This window comes from Piliocolobus tephrosceles, chromosome 15, assembly GCF_002776525.5.
Source record: "Piliocolobus tephrosceles isolate RC106 chromosome 15, ASM277652v3, whole genome shotgun sequence".
Taxonomy (NCBI): Eukaryota; Metazoa; Chordata; class Mammalia; order Primates; family Cercopithecidae; genus Piliocolobus; species Piliocolobus tephrosceles.
This window is the reverse complement of record NC_045448.1, coordinates 27,400,551-27,420,295: the sequence shown is the minus strand read 5'-3', so window position 1 is coordinate 27,420,295 and position 19,745 is coordinate 27,400,551. Positions and strand designations below refer to the sequence as shown.

General features: G+C 47.6%; 2 protein-coding genes across 4 annotated transcripts in view; both read left to right on the top strand.

The window, feature by feature from the left end:
• The window catches only part of GTF3C2 (general transcription factor IIIC subunit 2), a 31,075-nt gene extending 18,212 nt beyond the window's left edge, over nt 1–12,863 (top strand). Inside the window, exons 5-19 of the mRNA XM_023229974.1 lie at nt 343–437; nt 806–883; nt 1,022–1,120; nt 1,916–2,143; nt 2,313–2,424; nt 2,636–2,744; nt 4,328–4,353; nt 4,539–4,668; nt 9,188–9,332; nt 9,431–9,592; nt 9,782–9,869; nt 10,122–10,250; nt 10,532–10,684; nt 11,439–11,546; nt 11,821–12,863. Coding sequence (XP_023085742.1) covers nt 343–437; nt 806–883; nt 1,022–1,120; nt 1,916–2,143; nt 2,313–2,424; nt 2,636–2,744; nt 4,328–4,353; nt 4,539–4,668; nt 9,188–9,332; nt 9,431–9,592; nt 9,782–9,869; nt 10,122–10,250; nt 10,532–10,684; nt 11,439–11,546; nt 11,821–12,039 — 1,881 coding nt within the window. The 3' untranslated portion in view covers nt 12,040–12,863. The remainder of the gene's footprint in view (nt 1–342; nt 438–805; nt 884–1,021; nt 1,121–1,915; nt 2,144–2,312; nt 2,425–2,635; nt 2,745–4,327; nt 4,354–4,538; nt 4,669–9,187; nt 9,333–9,430; nt 9,593–9,781; nt 9,870–10,121; nt 10,251–10,531; nt 10,685–11,438; nt 11,547–11,820) is intronic.
• A 2,729-nt stretch (nt 12,864–15,592) lies between these two features.
• Nucleotides 15,593–19,745, top strand: part of MPV17 (mitochondrial inner membrane protein MPV17) — a 14,685-nt gene continuing 10,532 nt past the window's right edge. For 2 of the 3 annotated variants that reach the window (XM_023229999.1, XM_023229998.1), the window contains exons 1-2: nt 15,594–15,636; nt 16,165–16,239. In XM_023229999.1, coding sequence (XP_023085767.1) covers nt 16,170–16,239 — 70 coding nt within the window. In that variant the 5' untranslated portion in view covers nt 15,594–15,636; nt 16,165–16,169. Of the gene's footprint in view, nt 15,637–16,164; nt 16,240–19,745 lie in introns of all 3 variants that reach the window. The other variant, XM_023230000.1, reaches the window with a different exon arrangement.

Below are 19,745 nucleotides of genomic sequence, written 5' to 3'. Positions count from 1 at the left end.
AAAATACAAAAAACTAGCTGGGCGAGGTGGCGGGCGCCTGTAGTCCCAGCTACCTGGGAGGCTGAGGCAGGAGAATGGCGTGAACCCGGGAGGCGGAGCTTGCAGTGAGCTGAGATCTGGCTACTGCACTCCAGCCCGGGCGACAGAGCGAGACTCCGTCTCAAAAAAAAAAAAAGAAATCATTATAATGGTTGAAACACAAATCTTTTAAGATGCTGATAGGGCAGTGATTGGAGGGGGAGGTATTGCCAAAGAAGATAAAAACTGGAAAAGAGCTGTCTCTGGGACTTTCTCTAACCTGTAGAATTTGCTTCCTTACATTTTCTTCAATTTGATCCTCAGAAGCAGAAGCCACACTGCCGGGGAATGGCTCCCAATGGCTTACCAAATCACATCATGGCTCCTGTTTGGAAGTGCCTCCATCTCACCAAGGACTTGTGAGACTTGGGGACTGGGGGCTGGGGATAATGAAGGGGTGGTAGAGGAGTGCAGGGACGGTATTGAAGTGGGGCTGTGGGAAAGACAAGCAGTCATGGGGGATACTGTGATGACACTCATTACTAAAAAGCACTGCTCTAGAGGCAAGAGCTCTAGAACGCTTTAACTGAAGTGAAATAAAATGAAAGGCTCTGTTTCTCAGCTGCACTAGCCACATTTTAGGTGCCCAGTAGCTAATTGGAGCTAGCAGCTGGCATATTGGGTAGCACAGATAATAGATCATTTCCATCCCCACAGAAGGTTTTATTGGACTGTGCTGCTCTAGAATCCCTCTCCTCCTTCATTAATGCTGCTCCTTTTTCTCCAGCCGAGAGCAGAAACATTCATACTGGGAGTTTGCTGAATGGATTCCTTTAGCCTGGAAGTGGCACTTGTTATCTGAGCTGTAAGTTGAAGCAGCATCTCTGAAGCTTAGGAAGGGTGACACCACTGGAGACAAAAGGGTGACAGAGGCTCTATAATGGGAACCCTGGGATGGGTGAAACACTTCCAAATTTAAACTGTTCCCTTTGCCTTCCCCCAGTGAGGCTGCTCCCTACCTGCCCCAGGAGGAGAAGTCTCCATTGTTTTCTGTACAACGTGAAGGGCTACCTGAAGATGGCACCCTCTACCGAATAAACAGGTGAAGATTGCACATCCGCCCTTTTTTCTGATTCTGGAGCCAGAAACAAGAAAAATGAATGTTGAAAGAGATGACAGATAAGTCCTGTCCTTCCCTTGATGCTGGTCAAGTTGCTCCCAAGAATAAGAGTGCTGGCTAGAGCTGGTCAGTCCTCTCTGATTTGTAGTGTTCATTACTGCTGGCAGGCTGAGGGAAGCTAGAGAGATTTAGGGGCCAAAGCAGTTCACAAGGTTACATTTACTCAGATAGACCTGGACAGACTAGCCTTAGGGAAAATACTATAGTATTCCAGAATGAACAGCCCTGAAGATGATCTGGAGCTAGACAGACTTTGGAGGCTGGGCGTGTTGGCTCACGCCTATAATCCCAGCACTTTGGGAGGCCAAAAAGGGAGGATTACTTGTTCCCACGAGTTCGAGACCAGCCTAGGTAACATAGCAAGACCCCTATCTCTACAAAAAATTTTAAAATTAGTGGGATATGGTGGCATGTGCTACTCCAGAGGCTGAGGTGGGATAACCACTTGAGCCTGGGAGGTTAAGGGTGCAGATCATGCCACTGCACTCCATCCTGGGTGACAGATCTTGTCTCAAATAATAATAATATAAGACAGACTTTGGGAAGGAAAGGAGGAAGATACAAGTGGTAGCCAAGGACTGTTCTCACTTGTAAACTGTTTTTGATATTCAGGCTCTTGCTTGAGCCAGTTCATACTGGCTCTGGGTGGAGCTCCCATACAGTCCTCATTACCTTTCATTAATTCCTTTCTTCATCCCATCTTTGATTTTTCTCTAGATTTAGCTCGATCACAGCACATCCAGAGCGCTGGGATGTGTCCTTCTTCACGGGGGGACCGCTCTGGGCTCTGGACTGGTGCCCAGTGCCAGAGGGGGCAGGAGCCTCGCAATATGTGGCTCTTTTCTCCAGCCCTGACATGAATGAGACACACCCACTGAGCCAGCTTCATTCGGGTCCTGGGCTGCTTCAGCTCTGGGGCCTTGGGACCTTGCAGCAAGAAAGCTGGTGAGGTGGGGTTGGACACTGCCATGGGAGGGTGGTTGAGGACAGCAGGATGGGGTCTGGACAGGATAGGGGGAAGGGCTTGGATTGGGCTGAGACAAGGGAAGCTTACCTCTGGCAGCCCTACGTTGCTTCTTCCTACCCACCATCCCCACATGCTCTCTCTCTCCAGTCCTGGCAACAGGGCCCACTTTGTCTATGGGATTGCTTGTGACAACGGCTGCATCTGGGACCTCAAGTTCTGCCCTAGTGGAGCATGGGAACTTCCAGGCACCCCTCGGAAGGTACTTCCCAGTCAACTGTGGGATGGCCCTAGGACTCAAAGCCAGGAAAAAGAGGCCCTGGGAATTCTTAGGGTTTAAGGAAGGAAAGTTGGAGTGTGGTGGATGGAGTTTTTCCAGCAAATCCATACAGTATTTTCAGGGACTAGAACCTCAAAGGTTTTCTGTGAGTCAGTTGAAGGCAGCAAGCCTCAGCACACCTTTTACCCTTTAGGCTCCTCTCCTGCCCCGGTTGGGTCTCTTGGCTCTGGCCTGCTCAGACGGGAAAGTACTACTATTCAGTCTACCCCATCCAGAGGCCCTGCTGGCTCAGCAACCCCCAGGTGAGTAGCACAGCAAGGAGAACAGGGCTGCTGTCGTGGTGGCCAGAGCATAGCAGGACCTATCTCCCTGGAAGCTCCCCTGGGCCAGTCTCTCTAGCACAAAGCCTTACTCAACCACACACACACCCTGCATTGTGACTCCAATTTGTTCACGAGCCCTCTCTCTTTTGCAGTCTTGCAGCTGTACTCTCTCTTTATCTCTCCTTCTTCCCTATTCTGTGCTCTCAGGACTTTCCCCCTGTTGCTGCCACAGGTAACTGGCTGTGTAAAGATCTGCTGAGGGCTTGGGCTGATGGATAGGGCCCATCTCCCCTGCCATACTCTTGTTCCCCCAATCCTGTTCTTAGCCTCTCCTGCCCTCACCACCACACAAACACAATCCCTTGTTCTGAAGAGAGGGATAGAATAGAGAGCTGAAGATGAGCAAGAGGAGGAAGAAGTCAGGAAAAGGCAGCTCTTATATGTTGAATTTATTTTTCATTAGTACTGAGTATTTACAGAAGAGGGCACCCAGGTTGGAGCCCTGAGAAGTCCCATATGTGGTGGTCTTGTGGAGTGGGTTGAGGAGGTAATAGGAGGTCAGAAAGTAAAGATAGTAAATACAGACAGTTCTTTCAAAAAGTTTCTCCGTGGGGCTGGGCATGGTGGCCCATGCCGTAATTCCAGTACTTTGCAAGGCCTAGGTGGTAGGATTGCTTGAGCCCTAGGAGTTTGAGACCAGCTGGGGGCAATATAATGAGATGTCGTCTCTACAAAAAAAATTTTAAAAAGTAGCCAAGCATAGTGATGCATGCCTGTAGTCCCAGCTACTTGGGAGGCCTAGGTGGGAGGATCTCTTATGCCCGGGAGGTTGAGGCTGCAGTGAACTGAGATTGTGCCACTGCACTGTAGCCTGGGTGGCTTAGTGAGACCCTGTCTCAAAAAAAAAAAAAAAAAAAAAATTGGCTGTGAAGGGGAGCCAGTAACTGAGGGTGGTGGATTGCCTGAGTGTGGTCAGTAAAGAAAGGTTTTGTCCCCTTATTTGGATAGGAGACAGTAGGGCATGTTCATATGGCAATATGGGAGTGACAGACTAGGGAGGGAACAAGTGGATGACACAGGAGGAAGGAGGATAACAGAATGAGCAGTGTTCTGGAAAAGGTGCTAGAGGATGAGGAGAGAGTGGAGCGAAGGGATTGCTCTTCTGATAGGAGGAAGGATACTATCAGGTGTAACAGAAGGAAAGAAGATGGGAGCAGATAGAGGTAGGTTCATAAATTTCATGATGGAAAGATAAGGACTTTCTCAAAAAGGATAAGGGAACGTCACTATTCAAAGGATTGGTTGCTGATTTAAGAGCAAGGCCTGTGTCCACAGAGGAAGTCTACAGGAAAAAAAAAAAAAAGGGAGGCCTGGCTAGGCATGGTGGCTCACACTTATAATCCCAGCACTTTGGGAGGCTGAGGCAGGAGGATTGCTTGAGCCTAGGTGTTAGAGGCTGCAGTGAGCCATGATCATGCCACTGCACTCGGGCCTGGGTGACAGTAAGACCCGCTGAGTCCTCGGGATCCATAGAGTTAGTTACTGCTCTTTTTCCCTCACAGATGCAGTGAAGCCTGCCATATATAAGGTGAGTGAGGAACCTGCTACCTTAGCTGAGGCTCCATCTTCTTAGAGCCTCACCTTGCTGATTCCACAGTGAGTCTCCTTATACTTCTGAAAAAGACCTTCATCCTGCTGGATTAAACATTGATTTGAGCTTTCATTCCAGTGTAGGTGTCCCTAACCCTGGTCCCATCTCTTCTTTCCCTGCAGGTACAATGCGTGGCAACTCTGCAGGTGGGGTCTATGCAAGCTACAGACCCCTCTGAGTGTGGTCAGTGCCTTAGCCTGGCCTGGATGCCTACCAGGCCCCACCAACACCTAGCTGCTGGATATTATAATGGTAAAAATACCAAAATAAAACATAAGGAACTATTGCTCTTTACATTTTTTATATATGCTTGTTTTTTGGTGGTTTCTTTGGTGGTTCAGTACTGGACATATAGTTAGAAATATTCAAGCAATGTAAAAAAAAAATAGAAAGAAATAAGTCACTAGACTATTCCTACTCAGAAAAAAATTTAAAAGTAGATAGATGCTGGGCTAGGCATGGTGGCTCATGCTTATAATCCCAGCACATTGCGGGGCTGAGGCAGGCAGATCACTTCAGGTCAGGAGTTCGAGACCAGCCTGGTCAACATAGCGAAACCCTGTCTCTACCAAAAAATACAAAAAATTAGCTCGGCATGGGGGCACACGCCTATAATCCCAGCTACTTGGGAGGCTGAGGCATGAGAACCCGGGAGGCAGAGGTTTCAGTGAGCCAAGATCCCACCCGTGCACTCCAGCCTAGGCAACAGAGTGAGATCCTGTCTGGGGGAAAAAAAAAAAAAAGTAGATGCCTGCCAGATGTGGTGGCTCATGCCTATAATCCCAGTACTTTGGGTGGCCCAAGCGGGAGGGAATCACTTGAGGCTGGGACTTCAAGAGCAGCTGGGCAACCTAGTGAGATCTCATCATTAAAAATAACATTTTTAGGCTGGGCGTGGTGGCTCACGCCTGTAATCTCACCACTTTGGGAGGCTGAGGCGGGCGGATTACGAGGTCAGGAGATCGAGACCATCTTGGCTAACACGGTGAAACCCTGCCTCTACTAAAAATACAAAAAATTAGCCGGGCACGGTGGCAGGCACCTATAGTCCCAGCTACCCAGGAGGCTGAGGCAGGAGAATGGCATGAACCCGGGAAATGGAGTCTGCAGTGAGCTGAGATCACGTCACTGCACTCCAGCCTGGAGGACAGAGGGAGACTCTGTCTCAAAAAAAATATATATATATATACTAAAAATAACATTTTTTTTTAAATTAGAAAGGAGGAACATCCTTTCATGCAGTTCTTTTTTTTTTTGAGACAGAGTCTTGCTCTGTTGCCCAGGCTGTAGTGCAGTGGCATGATCTCGGCTCACTGCAAGTTCCACCTGGGTTCACGCCATTCTCCTGCCTCAGCCTCCCAAGTAGCTGGGACTACAGGCACCTGCCACCTCGCCTGGCTAGTTTTTCATATTTTTTTTAGTAGAGACGGGGTTTTGCCGTGTTAGCCAGGATGGTTTTGATCTCCTGACCTCGTGATCCGCCCGTCTCGGCCTCCCAAAGTGCTGGGATTATAGGCTTGAGCCACTGCGCCCAGCCTCATGCAGTTCTTTATGTATATATAAAAATAAAAAGATCAGAGGAAAGAAAGAGTTTTATAAAAATGGGATCAGCCAGGCATGGTGGCTCACACCTGTAATCCCAGCACTTTGAGAGGCTGAGGCAGGAGAATTGCAGCCCAGGAGTTGGAGACTGGGCAACATGGTGAAACCCTGTCTCTAACCAACTAGCTAACTAAATAAAAATGGGATCATACTGTGTAAGGTATTCTAAAATAAAATGTATTAAATTTAATTATATCTTAATTTTATAGAAGAAAAAGACAGTAAAGTCAGACTGAAATATTGGCTAAGCTCCTGATGAATGTTTCTTCACTATAAGCGACACTAGTTCCTCAGATACTTTTAGAGTTAAAAAGAAAAGACTATAAATAAATTATAAATTTATTTATAATAAAAAATATATTTATAATATATATTTATAATAAATATTACTTTATAATAACTCCAACATTAAGTAGTTGGAGTTTTAGGTTTTGTTTTGTTTTGTTTTATTTTGAGATAGGGTCTCATTCTGTCACCCAGGCTGGAGTGCAGTGGCAAGGTCTTGGCTCACTGCATCCTGGACTTCCTGGGCTCAAGCAATCCTCCAACCTCAGCCTCCTGGAGTAGTTGGAACTACAGGAACAAGTTAGAATGCCCGGCTAATCTTTTGTATTTTTTGTAGAGATGGGGTTTTGCCATGTTGCCCAGGCTGGTCTTGACCTCCTGAGCTCAAAGTGATCCACCTGCCTCAGCCTTCTAAGGTGCTAGGATTACAAATGTGAGCTACTGTGCCTGGCCTAGATTGTTATTTTTAAATGACAGTGTTATTGGCCAGGTGCGGTGGCTCATGTCTGTAATCCCAGCATTTTGGGAGGCCAAGGTGGGCAGATCACGAGGTCAAGACATCGAGACCATCCTGGCCAACATGGTGAAACCCTGTCTCTTCTAAAAAATACAAAAATTAGCTGGGCAGGATGGCACGTGCCTGTAGTCCCAGCTACTCAGGAGGCTTGGACCTGGAAGGTGGATGTTGCAGTGAGCCAAGATCGTGCCACTGCACTCCAGGCTGATGACAGAGTGAGACTCCATTTCAAAAACAAACAAAATGACAGTGTTGTTTTTAGAAAAGTAGACTTTCTGCTAGGAAGGAAAGGAAATTAGCACTCTTACATGTCTTTTTATCGTCCCTTTCGCCATGTTCTTTTTCTTTTGGTGGTATTCTTACATTGTCAGGGTACATGATTCTTCATGCTGTTCTGCTTTCTTAATTCCTAAACTTGATTGAGTGCCTCTACCAGTCCATTTATCTTAGTCTCCCCCCCCAATTGCTGAATTATTTATGTTGCATGGCTGTAATTCATTATCAACAAATTTTTTTCAAGAAAGGTTCATAGGTGCTGCGTTCATTCCCTGAGTGGCTTAGCCTTCTGAGTAGCTGAGACTACAGGCATGCACCACCACACCCGGCTATTTTATTTTCTTTGAGACAGGATCTCTGGGGGGCTGGAGTGCGGTGGCATGATCTCGGCTCACTGCAACCTCCACCTCCCGAGTTCAAGCAATTCTCCCACCTCAGCCTCTTGAATAGCTGGGATTACAGGCGCATGCCACCAAAGGCCAGCTAATTTTTGTATTTTTAGTAGAGATGGGGTTTCACCATATTGTTCAGGCTGGTCTCAAACTCCTGACCTCAGGTGGTATGGCCACCCTGGCCTCCTAAAGTGCTGAGATTACAGGCGTGAGCCATCGTACCTGGCCTTATTTCATTTTTTAGAGATGGGGTCTCAGTATATTGCCCAGGCTGGTCTCAAACTCTTGGGTGCAAGTGTTCTTCCTGCCTTTACCTCCCAAAGTGCTAGGATTATAGGCATGAGCCACTCCACCTAGCAACATTGTATTGCTTTTGACTTTTTGCCTGTTCTCTTTGTCTTGGGGCAGAGTTAGCGAACATTTTCTTTTTCTTTTTTTTTTTTTGAGATGGAGTCTTGCTCTGTCTCCCAGGCTGGAGTGCAGTGGCGTGATCTCGGCTCAATGCAACCTCTGCTTCCTGGGTTCAAGTGATTCTCATGTCTTAGCCGGGCGCGGTGGCTCAAGCCTGTAATCCCAGCACTTTGGGAGGCCGAGACGGGCGGATCACGAGGTCAGGGGATCGAGACCATCCTGGCTAACACGGTGAAACCCCGTCTCTACTAAAAAATACAAAAAACTAGCCGGGTGAAGTGGCAGGTGCCTGTAATCCCAGCTACTCGGGAGGCTGAGGCAGGAGAATGGCATAAGCCCAGGAGGCAGAGCTTGCAGTGAGCTGAGGTCCGGCCACTGCACTCCAGCCTGGGCGACAGAGCAAGACTCCGTCTCAAAAAAAAAAAAAAGTGATTCTCATGTCTCACCCTTCCAAGTAGCTGGGATTACAAGCACGCACCACCACACTGGCTAATTTTTTTTGTATTTTTAGTAGAGATGGGGGTTTTACCATGTTGGCCAGGCTGGTCTTGAACTCCTGACCTCAAGTGATCCACCCACATTGGCCTCCCAAAGTGTTGAGATTACAGGCGTGAGCCACTGCGCCTGGCTTCCTAGAGTTTTTATGCCTTTTTTTTTTTTTGTGTGTGTGAGACGGAGTCTTATTCTTGTCACCCGGGCTGGAGTGCAGTGGTGCAATTTCATCTCACTGCAACCTCCGCCTCCCGGGTTCAAGCAATTCTCCTGCCTCAGCCTCCTGAGTAGCTGGGATTACAGGCACCCACTACCACATCTGGCCAATTTTTTGTATTTTTAGTACAGACAGGGTTTCACCGTGTTGACCAGACTGGTCTCGAACTCCTGACCTCAGGTGATCCACCACCTGCACTGGCTTCCCAAAGTGTTAAGATTATAGGCATGAGCCACTGTGTGCCCAGCCTATGCTTTTTAAAAGTTTCTTGACTTTTATTTATAGAGAGTAGAGAGAGGTGCATTCTACTCTGTGTACGAGGTGTGTTCACCCTATCATTTTTCAACTAGATTCCAGACAAAGCTATTACTTTTTTGTTGAAGAGAATTGGGGTTAAAATATCATGTTGAGTCTTTAAGCCCTGGAGGGAATGCTGGATAGCTAATCAGGATCCCCATATCCTTTCATAGTGGTTTGGATCTGAGGGTAGAAGACAGGTCCTAGGCGCTCAGAGAAAGAAATTAGAGCAAGGAAGAGAGAACTTGCTTTTAATGCTTACACATTCTGTCCCTATGTCAGGCATGGTGGTTTTCTGGAACCTTCCCACTAACTCACCCCTGCAGCGGATACGGCTCTCTGATGGCTCCTTAAAGATCTACCCCTTCCAGTGTTTCCTAGCCCATGACCAGGCTGTACGTACTCTTCAATGGTGCAAAGCTAACAGGTATGGAATAGGAGATGTGTGGAGGGGGAAGATGAAGACTGGGACAGGCTGACTCTTCCACATTTGTTCGGATTTGACCTTCTCCCATCTTTTTACAGCCATTTCCTTGTCTCTGCGGGGAGTGACCGGAAAATCAAATTCTGGGACCTTCGACGACCTTACGAACCCATAAACTCTATCAAGCGCTTCTTGAGTACAGAACTGGCCTGGCTGCTCCCCTACAACGGTGTCACTGTGGCTCAGGACAACTGCTATGCCTCGTACGGCAAGATGGAGATAGGACCTCTAGGGACAGGCCCTAAGGGTTGGAGTGCAAAGCATGCCAGATTGTTGTGGGGAGAGGAGGGTAGAGAGTTGGTTCACTGAGGTGGTTTAAATTCTGGAAGAGGTTAAGGAGAAGAAATGAATCTAAAGAAAAGGAAGGTTTAAATTTATTTCTCTCTTAACAGTTATGGACTCTGTGGGATTCATTATATTGACGCTGGTTACCTTGGTTTCAAGGCCTACTTCACTGCTCCTAGAAAAGGCACCGTTTGGGTGAGCCCCCCCCCCCTTTCTTTTGCAGTCTTCATTACACAGGAAAATGGCTCATTTAGGCACTATTAGTGTCAGAAAGAGGCAGTAGTTTTGGGTAGGAGAAGATAGGTATGTGGTAACTCTATCATCAGGGCTGTCAGTTATGATAAACTCATTTTTGTTTGTGTGTGTCTCAGACTGTGCAGTTGTTACCAGTTCATAGCTCTGAATGAATATATGAATGAATGAATGAAATCTGTCTCTTTCTATTAGAGTCTTTCAGGATCCGACTGGCTTGGGACGATAGCTGCAGGAGATATATCCGGGGAGCTCATTGCTGCTATATTGCCAGATATGGCACTGAATCCAATAAATGTCAAGCGACCTGTAGAGCGAAGATTTGTACGTATATGAACATCTAACAGCAGCTGTTGGGTCCTAACCCACATGCCCTCCCAGATTCTGGTAGAGTACAAATTAGTGCTAGGTCTCCTGGCCCTGATATTATCCCAGAAAGTCTTAGCACAGACTTGTGTATAATCTTCCCTACCCTACTGCATCTGAGCATATATTTAAAGATACTACTTTCTTCTGTCTTTAAGCCTATCCTGCCCAAACCACTTTCCTCTGCTTTTATTCTATCTTTAGTATTATAGAACCTAATTTCATGGTCTCCTTTCCAGCCTATATATAAAGCAGATCTGATACCGTATCAGGACAGTCCTGAAGGTCCAGACCATTCTTCTGCTTCATCTGGGGTCCCCAACCCTCCCAAGGCTCGAACTTATACTGAAACTGTCAACCATCACTACTTGCTCTTTCAAGACACAGATTTGGTAAGCTGAGGCCAGGAGAATGGGTGTGGTATTAGAAAAGGTAGAAAACTTTAGCCTTTGTATAGTATGCAATCCTGAGTTCAACACAAAGATATAAAACTAAGGAGCCTCGGCCAGGCATGGTGGCTCATGCCTGTAATTCCAGCACTTTGGGGGGCCGAGGTGGGCAGATCACGAGGTCAAGAGATTGAGACCATCCTGGCCAACATGGTGAAACCCCCGTCTCTACTAAAAATACACAAATTAGCTGGGCGTGGTGGTACATGCCAGTAGTCCCAGCTGTTCAGGAGGCTGAGGCAGGAGAATCGCTTGAAACCAGGAGGTGGAGGTTGCAGTGAGCTGAGATCGCACCACTGCACTCCAGCCTGGCAACACAGCAAGACTCCGTCTCAAAAAAAAAAAAAAAGGGCCCAGGCGTGGTGGCTCATGCCTGTAATCCTAGCACTTTGGGAGGCTGAGATGGGCAGTTCAAGACCAGCCTGACCAACATGGCGAAACCCTGTCTCTACTAAAAATACAAAAAATTAGCCGGGCATGGTGGCGGGCACCTGTAATCCCAGCTACTCAGGAGGCTGAGGTGGGAGAATCGCTTGAACCCGGGAAGCGGAGGTTGTAGTGAGCTGCCGAGATCGCACCACTGCACTCCAGCCTGGGCGACAGAGCAAGACTCTGTCTCAAAAAAAAAAAAAAAGTAAATAAAAATAAAAAAAGGAGCCTTTCACTTTCTCCCTCCTCTTCCATTTCCCTTCCCCAGGGTTCATTCCATGATCTGCTCCGTAGAGAACCAATGCTGCGCATGCAGGAGGGAGAGGGGCATTCTCAACTCTGCCTGGACAGGCTGCAGCTGGAGGCTATTCATAAGGTAGTCTTTCATCCTCTCCACCCTCCACTCTCATTTTCCCCCAGTTCTGGGCCTGGGGCTGATGAAATGGGAGATGAAAAGGTTACACAGATGACAGCCTCCTCCTCCTCTAGAGCATGACAGACGTACCTCATTCACTGGCTTCTCATTCTTACCTGTCTCACCCCTCATGGTCCTGTCCTTTCAGATTGTGGCTCATTTTTTTTGTTCATATAGCTAGAGTCACCCTAAAGCACCACCCATAAGCATCTCTCTCTTTCTGTTCTCTTCACAGGTACGTTTCAGCCCAAACCTGGACTCCTATGGATGGCTGGTATCTGGGGGGCAGTCAGGGCTGGTTCGAATCCATTTTGTCCGTGGACTCGCCTCCCCACTGGGCCACCGTATGCAGCTTGAAAGCCGAGCCCACTTCAATGCTATGTTCCAACCATCCTCCCCCACTAGACGGCCTGGCTTCTCTCCAACCAGCCATCGCCTTCTGCCCACTCCCTAGCCTTGGCCCACACCTCATCCTTGGAGTGAAGTCGGTCAAGAACAAATGGCCCCTATGCACAGAGCCATAGGAACTGGGGGCCTTCCCTGGACAGTGATCATGCCAGGCCTGGACCTTTAGGCCTGCCTCCCCAGGACTCCTTAGATCCCACTCTTTCTACAGACTTCTGTGATCACAGCCCCCTGCGGGCAGGGGGGCTCTCCCTCCACCAACTCTCAAGGCTCCTCAGCCTAAGACTATGGCTCATGAGAAACACTCAGGCCTGACCTAGGCTTGGGAGTCAAACTGCTCATATTGAGCATATTGTTAAGTGGGTAAAGCCAAGTAAAGGTACTGGGTGTTTTTGCGACCACTTGTGAATGGGTGTATGGAGAATTGAAAAGGGTATCTGCATGAAGGCTCCTGTCTGACTATTCCAGGATCCAATATTACTGCCTTCTGAAACTTCCTCTTTAGGGTAACCATCGTGTATGCCCACAAGGGTGATAGTAATTTGTGAGACTGAAGTTGCTTAGAGTACTTCTTTGACCAAGGAACACCACAGACACCCTACTGATAGAACAGTGGCTCAGATCTTACTTGCTCCTGCTTACGAAGTATTCCCAATCACTGGTCATCTGACCCTACTTGAACACTCCTGAACAGTCATGTTTTTTAAAATCTTCCTTTATATCAAGTCAGAGTATACTTCTATAAATTTCACTCATGGGTGTAAGGAAATCCAGTCATCTTCCCTGTGATTGCCCTGTTAAGTATTTAACCATACCTATCATGTGTTTCCCAAATCTTCTCTAGATTAAATATCTTCAGTTACTTCAACCATTCTTTTACACGTCATGATTTTTGATCCTTCATTATACTGTCACATCGTTGACTTATTAGAATGTTTACCTACTTCAGTTCTGTGTATAGGAGGTGTTCAGAACCCAAGTACAGTAATGTTATATCTCATCTTGTTAGAGGCTTCTTGTGGGATGCTGCAGACTCACAGTGACTATGATACTGCCTCCTAAGCAAGGATACACCCCAGTGATGAGAAATAGGCACACCATGGTCTTGAAGTGCCTAGGAGTGTAGGCTGGGGTTTGGAGGGAAATAGTTGGATGACCTCAGGAAATAGAAAAAAACAGGCAGCTGCTTTTTGGAGAGAGTGGAGATGAGATCAGTGCCTACCTGGAACAAAACACTCTGGCATTCTAGACTGGCCAAATATGTCATGTAGGGACTTCATCTATCAGAAAATCTCCTTTAAGAAGGGATCAAGTTTAGTCCCGGTCAGGTGTGGTGGCTCATGCCTGTAATCCCAACACTTTGGGAGACAAGGCAGGCAGATCACTTAAGGTCAGGAGTTAGAGACCAGCCTGGCCAACACATGGTGAAACCCTGTCTCTACCAAAAATATAAAAAATCAGCCAGGTGTGGTGGTGCATACCTGTAATCCCAGCTACTCGGGAGGCTGAGGGAGAAGAATCATTTGAACCTGGGAGGTGGAGGTTGCAGTGAGCCGAGATCCTGCCACTGCACTCCAGCCTGGGTGATGGAGCGAAACCCCATCCTGTAAAGATGAGAAAACAGACCTGGAGGAAACCCAAGTCCATCAACAGCAGAGACCACAACCCATGTCAGTGCAAAGAAGCTTGTGCAACCCTATTGGGATCCAGCTCACATTGAGCCAGTTTTGTTTTTTGAGCTGTTAGGCAAGTGCCTTCTGTTGAAGAGAAGCTTTACTCAATTCTATGGGGCAGCCCCCTTCCTATTTTCAGTGGTAGAAAAGATGAGACCTGGGGATCTGCACTTGAGGCTGTAGGTTGGTGCTGGCAGCCCTGCTTCTGCAACTGAGTCTCAGCCCTGATCTTGACCTTGTTCTTTTTCTCTACCAGAAGCTTTTTCTCTTTCTAACCCTACCTGCCAATATATCCACTTCATACTATCCATTGTTCATACACTTCTCTACCTTTATTCCTCTTCTCATACTCCTCCCTTCGCTAGAGTGTCTTTTTCCACCATCTTCATCTGAGTTTAATTCATCCTTCAGAAAGGTCCCAGCTCAAATTCCACCTTCACCAAAGAGCTTCCCAGTTTTCTCCAGTAAAAAATAGTCTCCCTTCCTTATGTTCCCAAGGGGGAAGGAAGGAAAAAGGATAAACAAGCATTAAGCACTTGATCCATTTTAAGCAGCATTAAGCACTTGATCCATTTTAAGCACTTTGCACATGTCACTTTTGTGAGGTAGGTATTGCGATTTTAATGATAAAAGAGTTGGAGAGGGTAGGCTGTCTGTAAAAGGTCAAGGTCACATTAACTAGTAAGTGGTGGTGCTGGGGATTTGAACTCAGTCTAACTTCAGAATATAACTTTATAGCCTGCCACATTTGGTCTCCTATTACATTTACTTGTGCCAGTTTACTCCTCTAGCATGCTGTTTGCAAGTAGTGTTTTAGTTAAACGTTTGTGACACTGACTTCTCTTGCTTCCCTACTCTGTTTCTCCAGGATTTGTGGCAGGAGTCTCCCTGCCTTAATCATAAAGGAATTGAGTAAATTGGGGGTGGAGCTGGGCAGGTGGAGAGCCTGAAAGAGTGTGCCTCCTGACGTGGGCTCCCTGGAGATAAGTAAAGTCTGCAGCCTGACAAGTCCATTGCCAGGGATATTGTAGACATTTCCAACGCTCTAGAAAGGATATTGCTCTGTATTCACAGACTCTGTTAGAGCTGGAAGAGGATTAAGAAATCAGCTAGCTATGGTTTTCAAACATGCAGTTGTGGGCCCCATTGTTAAAAATGGGTCTTTTGAGAAGTATATACTTTAAAAAAAGTTGGAGAAGCAGCTGTAATAATGCTGCCCCTCTCATCCCCACACACAAATATCTGAAAAATCCCTAGAACTGAGGAACCGAGTTTTGAAAGTCAATAGTGTAACCTCCCTCATTAGATGCAGATCAAGTCTAGTCATGACCAAGGCTGCACATGCAGCCCGTTAGTTTGGGAGCCAATACCTAATGTCTTCTTAAGTTCTAATTCCAATGCTTTCTGTGGAAGAATCATACATAATGCAGTATTTCTTAAGTGGCTGTTTGCGGCAAAGCACTGAAATAGTTGCTATGAGGACGACAAATATGAACGACCCCAGTTTTACCCGCTCATGAGCTCACAGTTGAGGCCAATGAAGAACCTAGAGACAAAACACGCACTTAACCATAACTTATAGTTCCCTAACGACGATTGCTGAGACAAGGATCGTAGTTACGGCCAGTTATGGGCGGAGGATGGGCTGAACAATGAGACTACTGGATTGAGAGAGGCCCAGGCCTCGAGGGGAGACAAGGGGCAGGAGGAGGCAGAGGGTCCAACTCAGGTGAGAAATATGGCTGGCGGGCCCCACACCAGGGTCCGGCACAGTCCCGCTGGAAAAGGGGTCGCTCACAGAGTGGGTGGCCGAGTTAGGCCGCTCTCCACCGGTATTCACCGCTGGGTCCGCTCATTTCTACCGGGGCTGCAAAATCTGAAGGACGCTGGGCGGAAGGGGCGGGGCTTGTGGCGGAAATTCCTAGGTCAGCCTATCACGTGGGAGGGAGCCTCTGCGCCCAGCTCGCGCTCAGGTGAGTGGCGGGTGATCTGCGGGCTCTGGCTCAAAGCGTCGCAAGCCATGAGTGCCCACAAAGCGTGTGGTCATCGTATATCCGGGCAGTGACGGGCCCTGTTTTCGGTCTGGAGCTGGATTCAGGAAGGTTACAAACTGTTTCCGACCAAGTCTGAATCTGAGACAGACCAAGCTATCTTTTGAGGCACCCAAGCCCTGGGTAGAAGCCAGAGCAAAGCTCTCCTCATGCTTGTCTCGTTCGGGAAGGGAGGCCTTCAGGTGGTCCGGCTTCAGGACTGAGAGTGAGGTGGCTTGTGGCTGCTACCAGGAGGCCATAGCTTCCCACAGCCTTTCTCTCTTCCCCCATTGTCTAAGCCGACTTCTGCCACAGGAAGCTGTCTGGGAAGCATCCCTCATGTGGCCTCTGTCACTTTAAGTCACACTGGAAGTGGGAAGGGGAAGGGAGTGGGCACAAGGGAATGTCAGGCGACTTCTTAGTCGTGGAGAGGGACAGTAGGGGTGACTCCCTCTCCTCTTGGCTTGACAGGAAGCATGGCACTTTGGCGGGCATACCAGCGGGCCCTGGCTGCTCACCCGTGGAAAGTACAGGTCCTGACAGCTGGTGAGTGTCCCTCTAGGACTTGAGTGGGACCAGGGCAGACTGATTTGGAAGCCAGAGGCTTGCTCCACTGCACCACCCTCACTTCCTGTTTCTATTCAGCTCTCTTGAAGGGTTGGCTGTCTTTCATCCCACACTGTCCCCAGTCTGTTTTGGAGGGTGGCACCCAAGGCTGTTTTTAAGGGGTATGCGTAGTTGGCCAAGCTGTGCAGTAGGGTTTTAGGATTTCAAAGTCCTCAAAAAGCTGAACAGTCAATCCTGAAGGATAAAGGCATTGCCCCAGGAGGCCTCTACTTGGAAAACTAACATTTTACTGTATGCAAAACGCTTTCATATACATTATGGCATAGGGCCCCCACAAAGGTGTGTGAGCTAGGAGGGTTACTTGAGTCCATATTAGATCACACCTAATGAGTGCTGAATCAAGACTCTTACCCCAGTTTTTCTTGGTATTTTTTTTATTGTGAAACATACAAAAGAATGATTAAGACGTGTATGTACAGTTTAAATGGCATTAAAACTGAACACTCCTGTGTCAGTGATCAGCTTTGAGACTTCTTGAGCGCCTCTCCCTAAATCACCCAAAATTTCCAGAGTTTTGTTTCTATCATTCATTTGCTTTTCTTATCATTTACTGCCTAAATATGTATCTCCAAACAATATACTCACCAAGGTTAGTATATTGGTATCTGATCACTCCATCCTGATCCATTTGGAGTGTTCAGATACCAGTCACTCCAAATGCAGTGATTGAGTACTAACCTCACAGAGGTAATGCAGTGACTTACCTGCATTTGTTACCATCTTCATTTTGCAAGTTAATTAATGTAAGAGGATGGCACGAAGATAAGTAAGTCGTATAGGGGGAATGACAGAAGGCCTTAGAACATTTGGGGTACAAAGAGCGATCACATTAAGATGAGGTCTTGCCTATGTTTAGAGGAGGGGAACAAGATTCTAGTGATGACTGGGCTTCTGAGAAGAGGACTGTTGGAAGGGATTGGGGGCTACTGAAAGCCAGAGTGGAATAGGGATCCTGTAACTAGAATAGCCCTACATCAGCACAGAAACTTAACTGCATGAATGGCCAGGAGATGGATTCTTTGGCCCTTCCCTGGGCCCCTCTCCAGTCGCCGGTGCCCAACCACCTCTCGTCCTGTCCTCAGTGTCCGTCAGCCTGTATGACTCACCTGGCTGCGTGTGTGGTGACTCATGCTGGACAGTGTGGCTGTGATGGGAACTGACACGCTGGGCCCTTTGCCCAGGCTCAGATTCCCTCAGGGCCCATAACTGCCAGATGGAAGGTTCCCCCTTGTGGTCATCAAGAATAGGGAGGGAAAGAGTCCTTATATTTCCCTACCCAAGGCATCTGCAGCTGACAAGGGCAGGAGCTAGAGCTCCAAGGAGGCCTAGATGCCGACATGTGGCTGGAGTTCTGGGCTCTTGGTGCTGGAGCCCTTCACCTCCACAGCGACTGAGGCTATGCTGACGTCCCAGCTCAGACCTGAAGCAACATGTAGCCTCTCAGCACTTTTCCCAGACTGTTTCAGACCATTCAGACTTTTCCTTCCCTGCTGTTCAGTGTATTTGGATTAAACTACAAATAAAAGGTGAAAGTGGCTTTAGTTCACTGAGCCATTTTTGGACTCCAGCACAGTAGTTCCTAAAGTCCCATGGGATAGCTCATCACACTGGAAAACAGTACAGAGATTTCAGACTTAGAAGACCAGGATGTGAATCTTAAAGCCATAGCACCTAGTAGGTGCATTAATCAGGACAAGTCAGTAAACTTCTTTGAGCATCAGTTTCCTCTTTTAAAACTCGAGTTTAGGGGCTGGGCGTGGTGGCTCACGCCTGTAATCCCAGCACTTTGGGAGGCTGAGGTGGGAGGATCATGACGTCAGGAGATCGAGACCAACCTGGCTAACATGGTGAAACCCCATCTACTAAAAATACAAAAAAAAAAAAATTAGCCAGGCATGGTGGCGGGCACCTGTAGTCCCAGCTACTTGGGAGGCTGAGCCAGGAGAATGGCGTGAACCCGGGAGGCAGAGCTTGCAGTGAGCCAAGATCGCGCCACTGCACTCCAGCCTGGGCAACAGAGCAAGACTGACTCCATCTCAAAAAAAAATTAAATATATATATATATATATTAGCCTGGTGTAGTGGTACATGCCTGTAATCCCAGCTATTTGGGAGGCTGAGGCAGGAGAATTGCTTGAACCCAGGAGGTAGAGGGTGCAGTGAGCCAAGATTGTGCCATTGCACTCTAGCCTTGGCAACAGAGCGAGACTCATCACCAAAAAAAAAAAAAAAATCCAATTTTTAAAATGGGCAAAGGGCCAGGCACGGTGGCTCACTCCTGTAATCCCAGCACTTTGGGAGGCCAAGGCGGGCAGATTACCTGAGATCAGGAGTTCGAGACCAGCCTGACCAACATGGTGAAAGAAACCCCGTCTCTACTAAAAATACAAAATTAGCCGGGCATGGTGGCGCATGCCCGTAATCCCAGCTACTTGGGAGGCTGAGGCAGGAGAATCACTTGAACTCACAAGGCAGAGGTTGCGGTGAGCCAAGATCATGCCATTGCACTCCAGCCTGGGCAACAAGAGTGAAACTCCATCTCAAAAAAAAAAAATCAAAAAAAAATTATTGAGTTTAGTTATATGACCTCACGGGGTCAGTATAGGAGTATCACTGTGAAAAGGTTTTGGAAATTTTTTTTCTTTTTTTTTTTTTCTTCGAGACAGAGTCTTGCACTGTTGCCCAGGCTGGAGTGCGGTGGCGTGATCTCGACTCACTCTGCAACCTCCACCTCCCAGATTCAAGCGATTCTCCTGCCTCATCCTCCCGAGTAACTGGGATTACAGGCGCCTGTCACTACGCCCAGCTAATTTTTTGTGTTCTTAGTAGAGATGGGGTTTCACCATGTTGGCCAGGCTGGTCTCAAACACTTTACCTCATGATTCGCCCACCTCGGCCTCCCAAAGTCCTGGGATTACAGGCGTGAGCCACTGAGCCCGGCCTTTTATTTCTTTTTTTTTTTTTTTTGAGACAAAGTTTCACCCTGTTGTCCAGGTTGGAGAGCAGTGGTGCTCACTGCTCACTGCAACCTCCACCTCCTGGGTTTAAGCAGTTCTCATGCTTCAGCCTCCTGAGTAGCTGGGACTACAGGTGCACACCACCACACCAGGCTACTTCTTTGTATTTTTAGTAGAGACAGGCTTTCTCCATGTTGGCCAGGCTAGTCTTGAATTCCTGACCTCAAGTGATCCACCCACCTCGGCCTCCCAGAGTGCTAGGATTACAGGTGTGAGCCACTGTGCCCCACCTGGAAATGTTTTTAAATGCTCCATAAACTTAAAGACTCAACAGGTTGGTTCTTTCTATAAGTGTTCGCAACCCAGGCACAATAAACTATATTATTATTATTATTTATTATTATTATTATTTGAGACAGGGTCTTGCTTTTTGCCCAGGCTGGAGTGCAGTGGCATGCTCCCATCCTG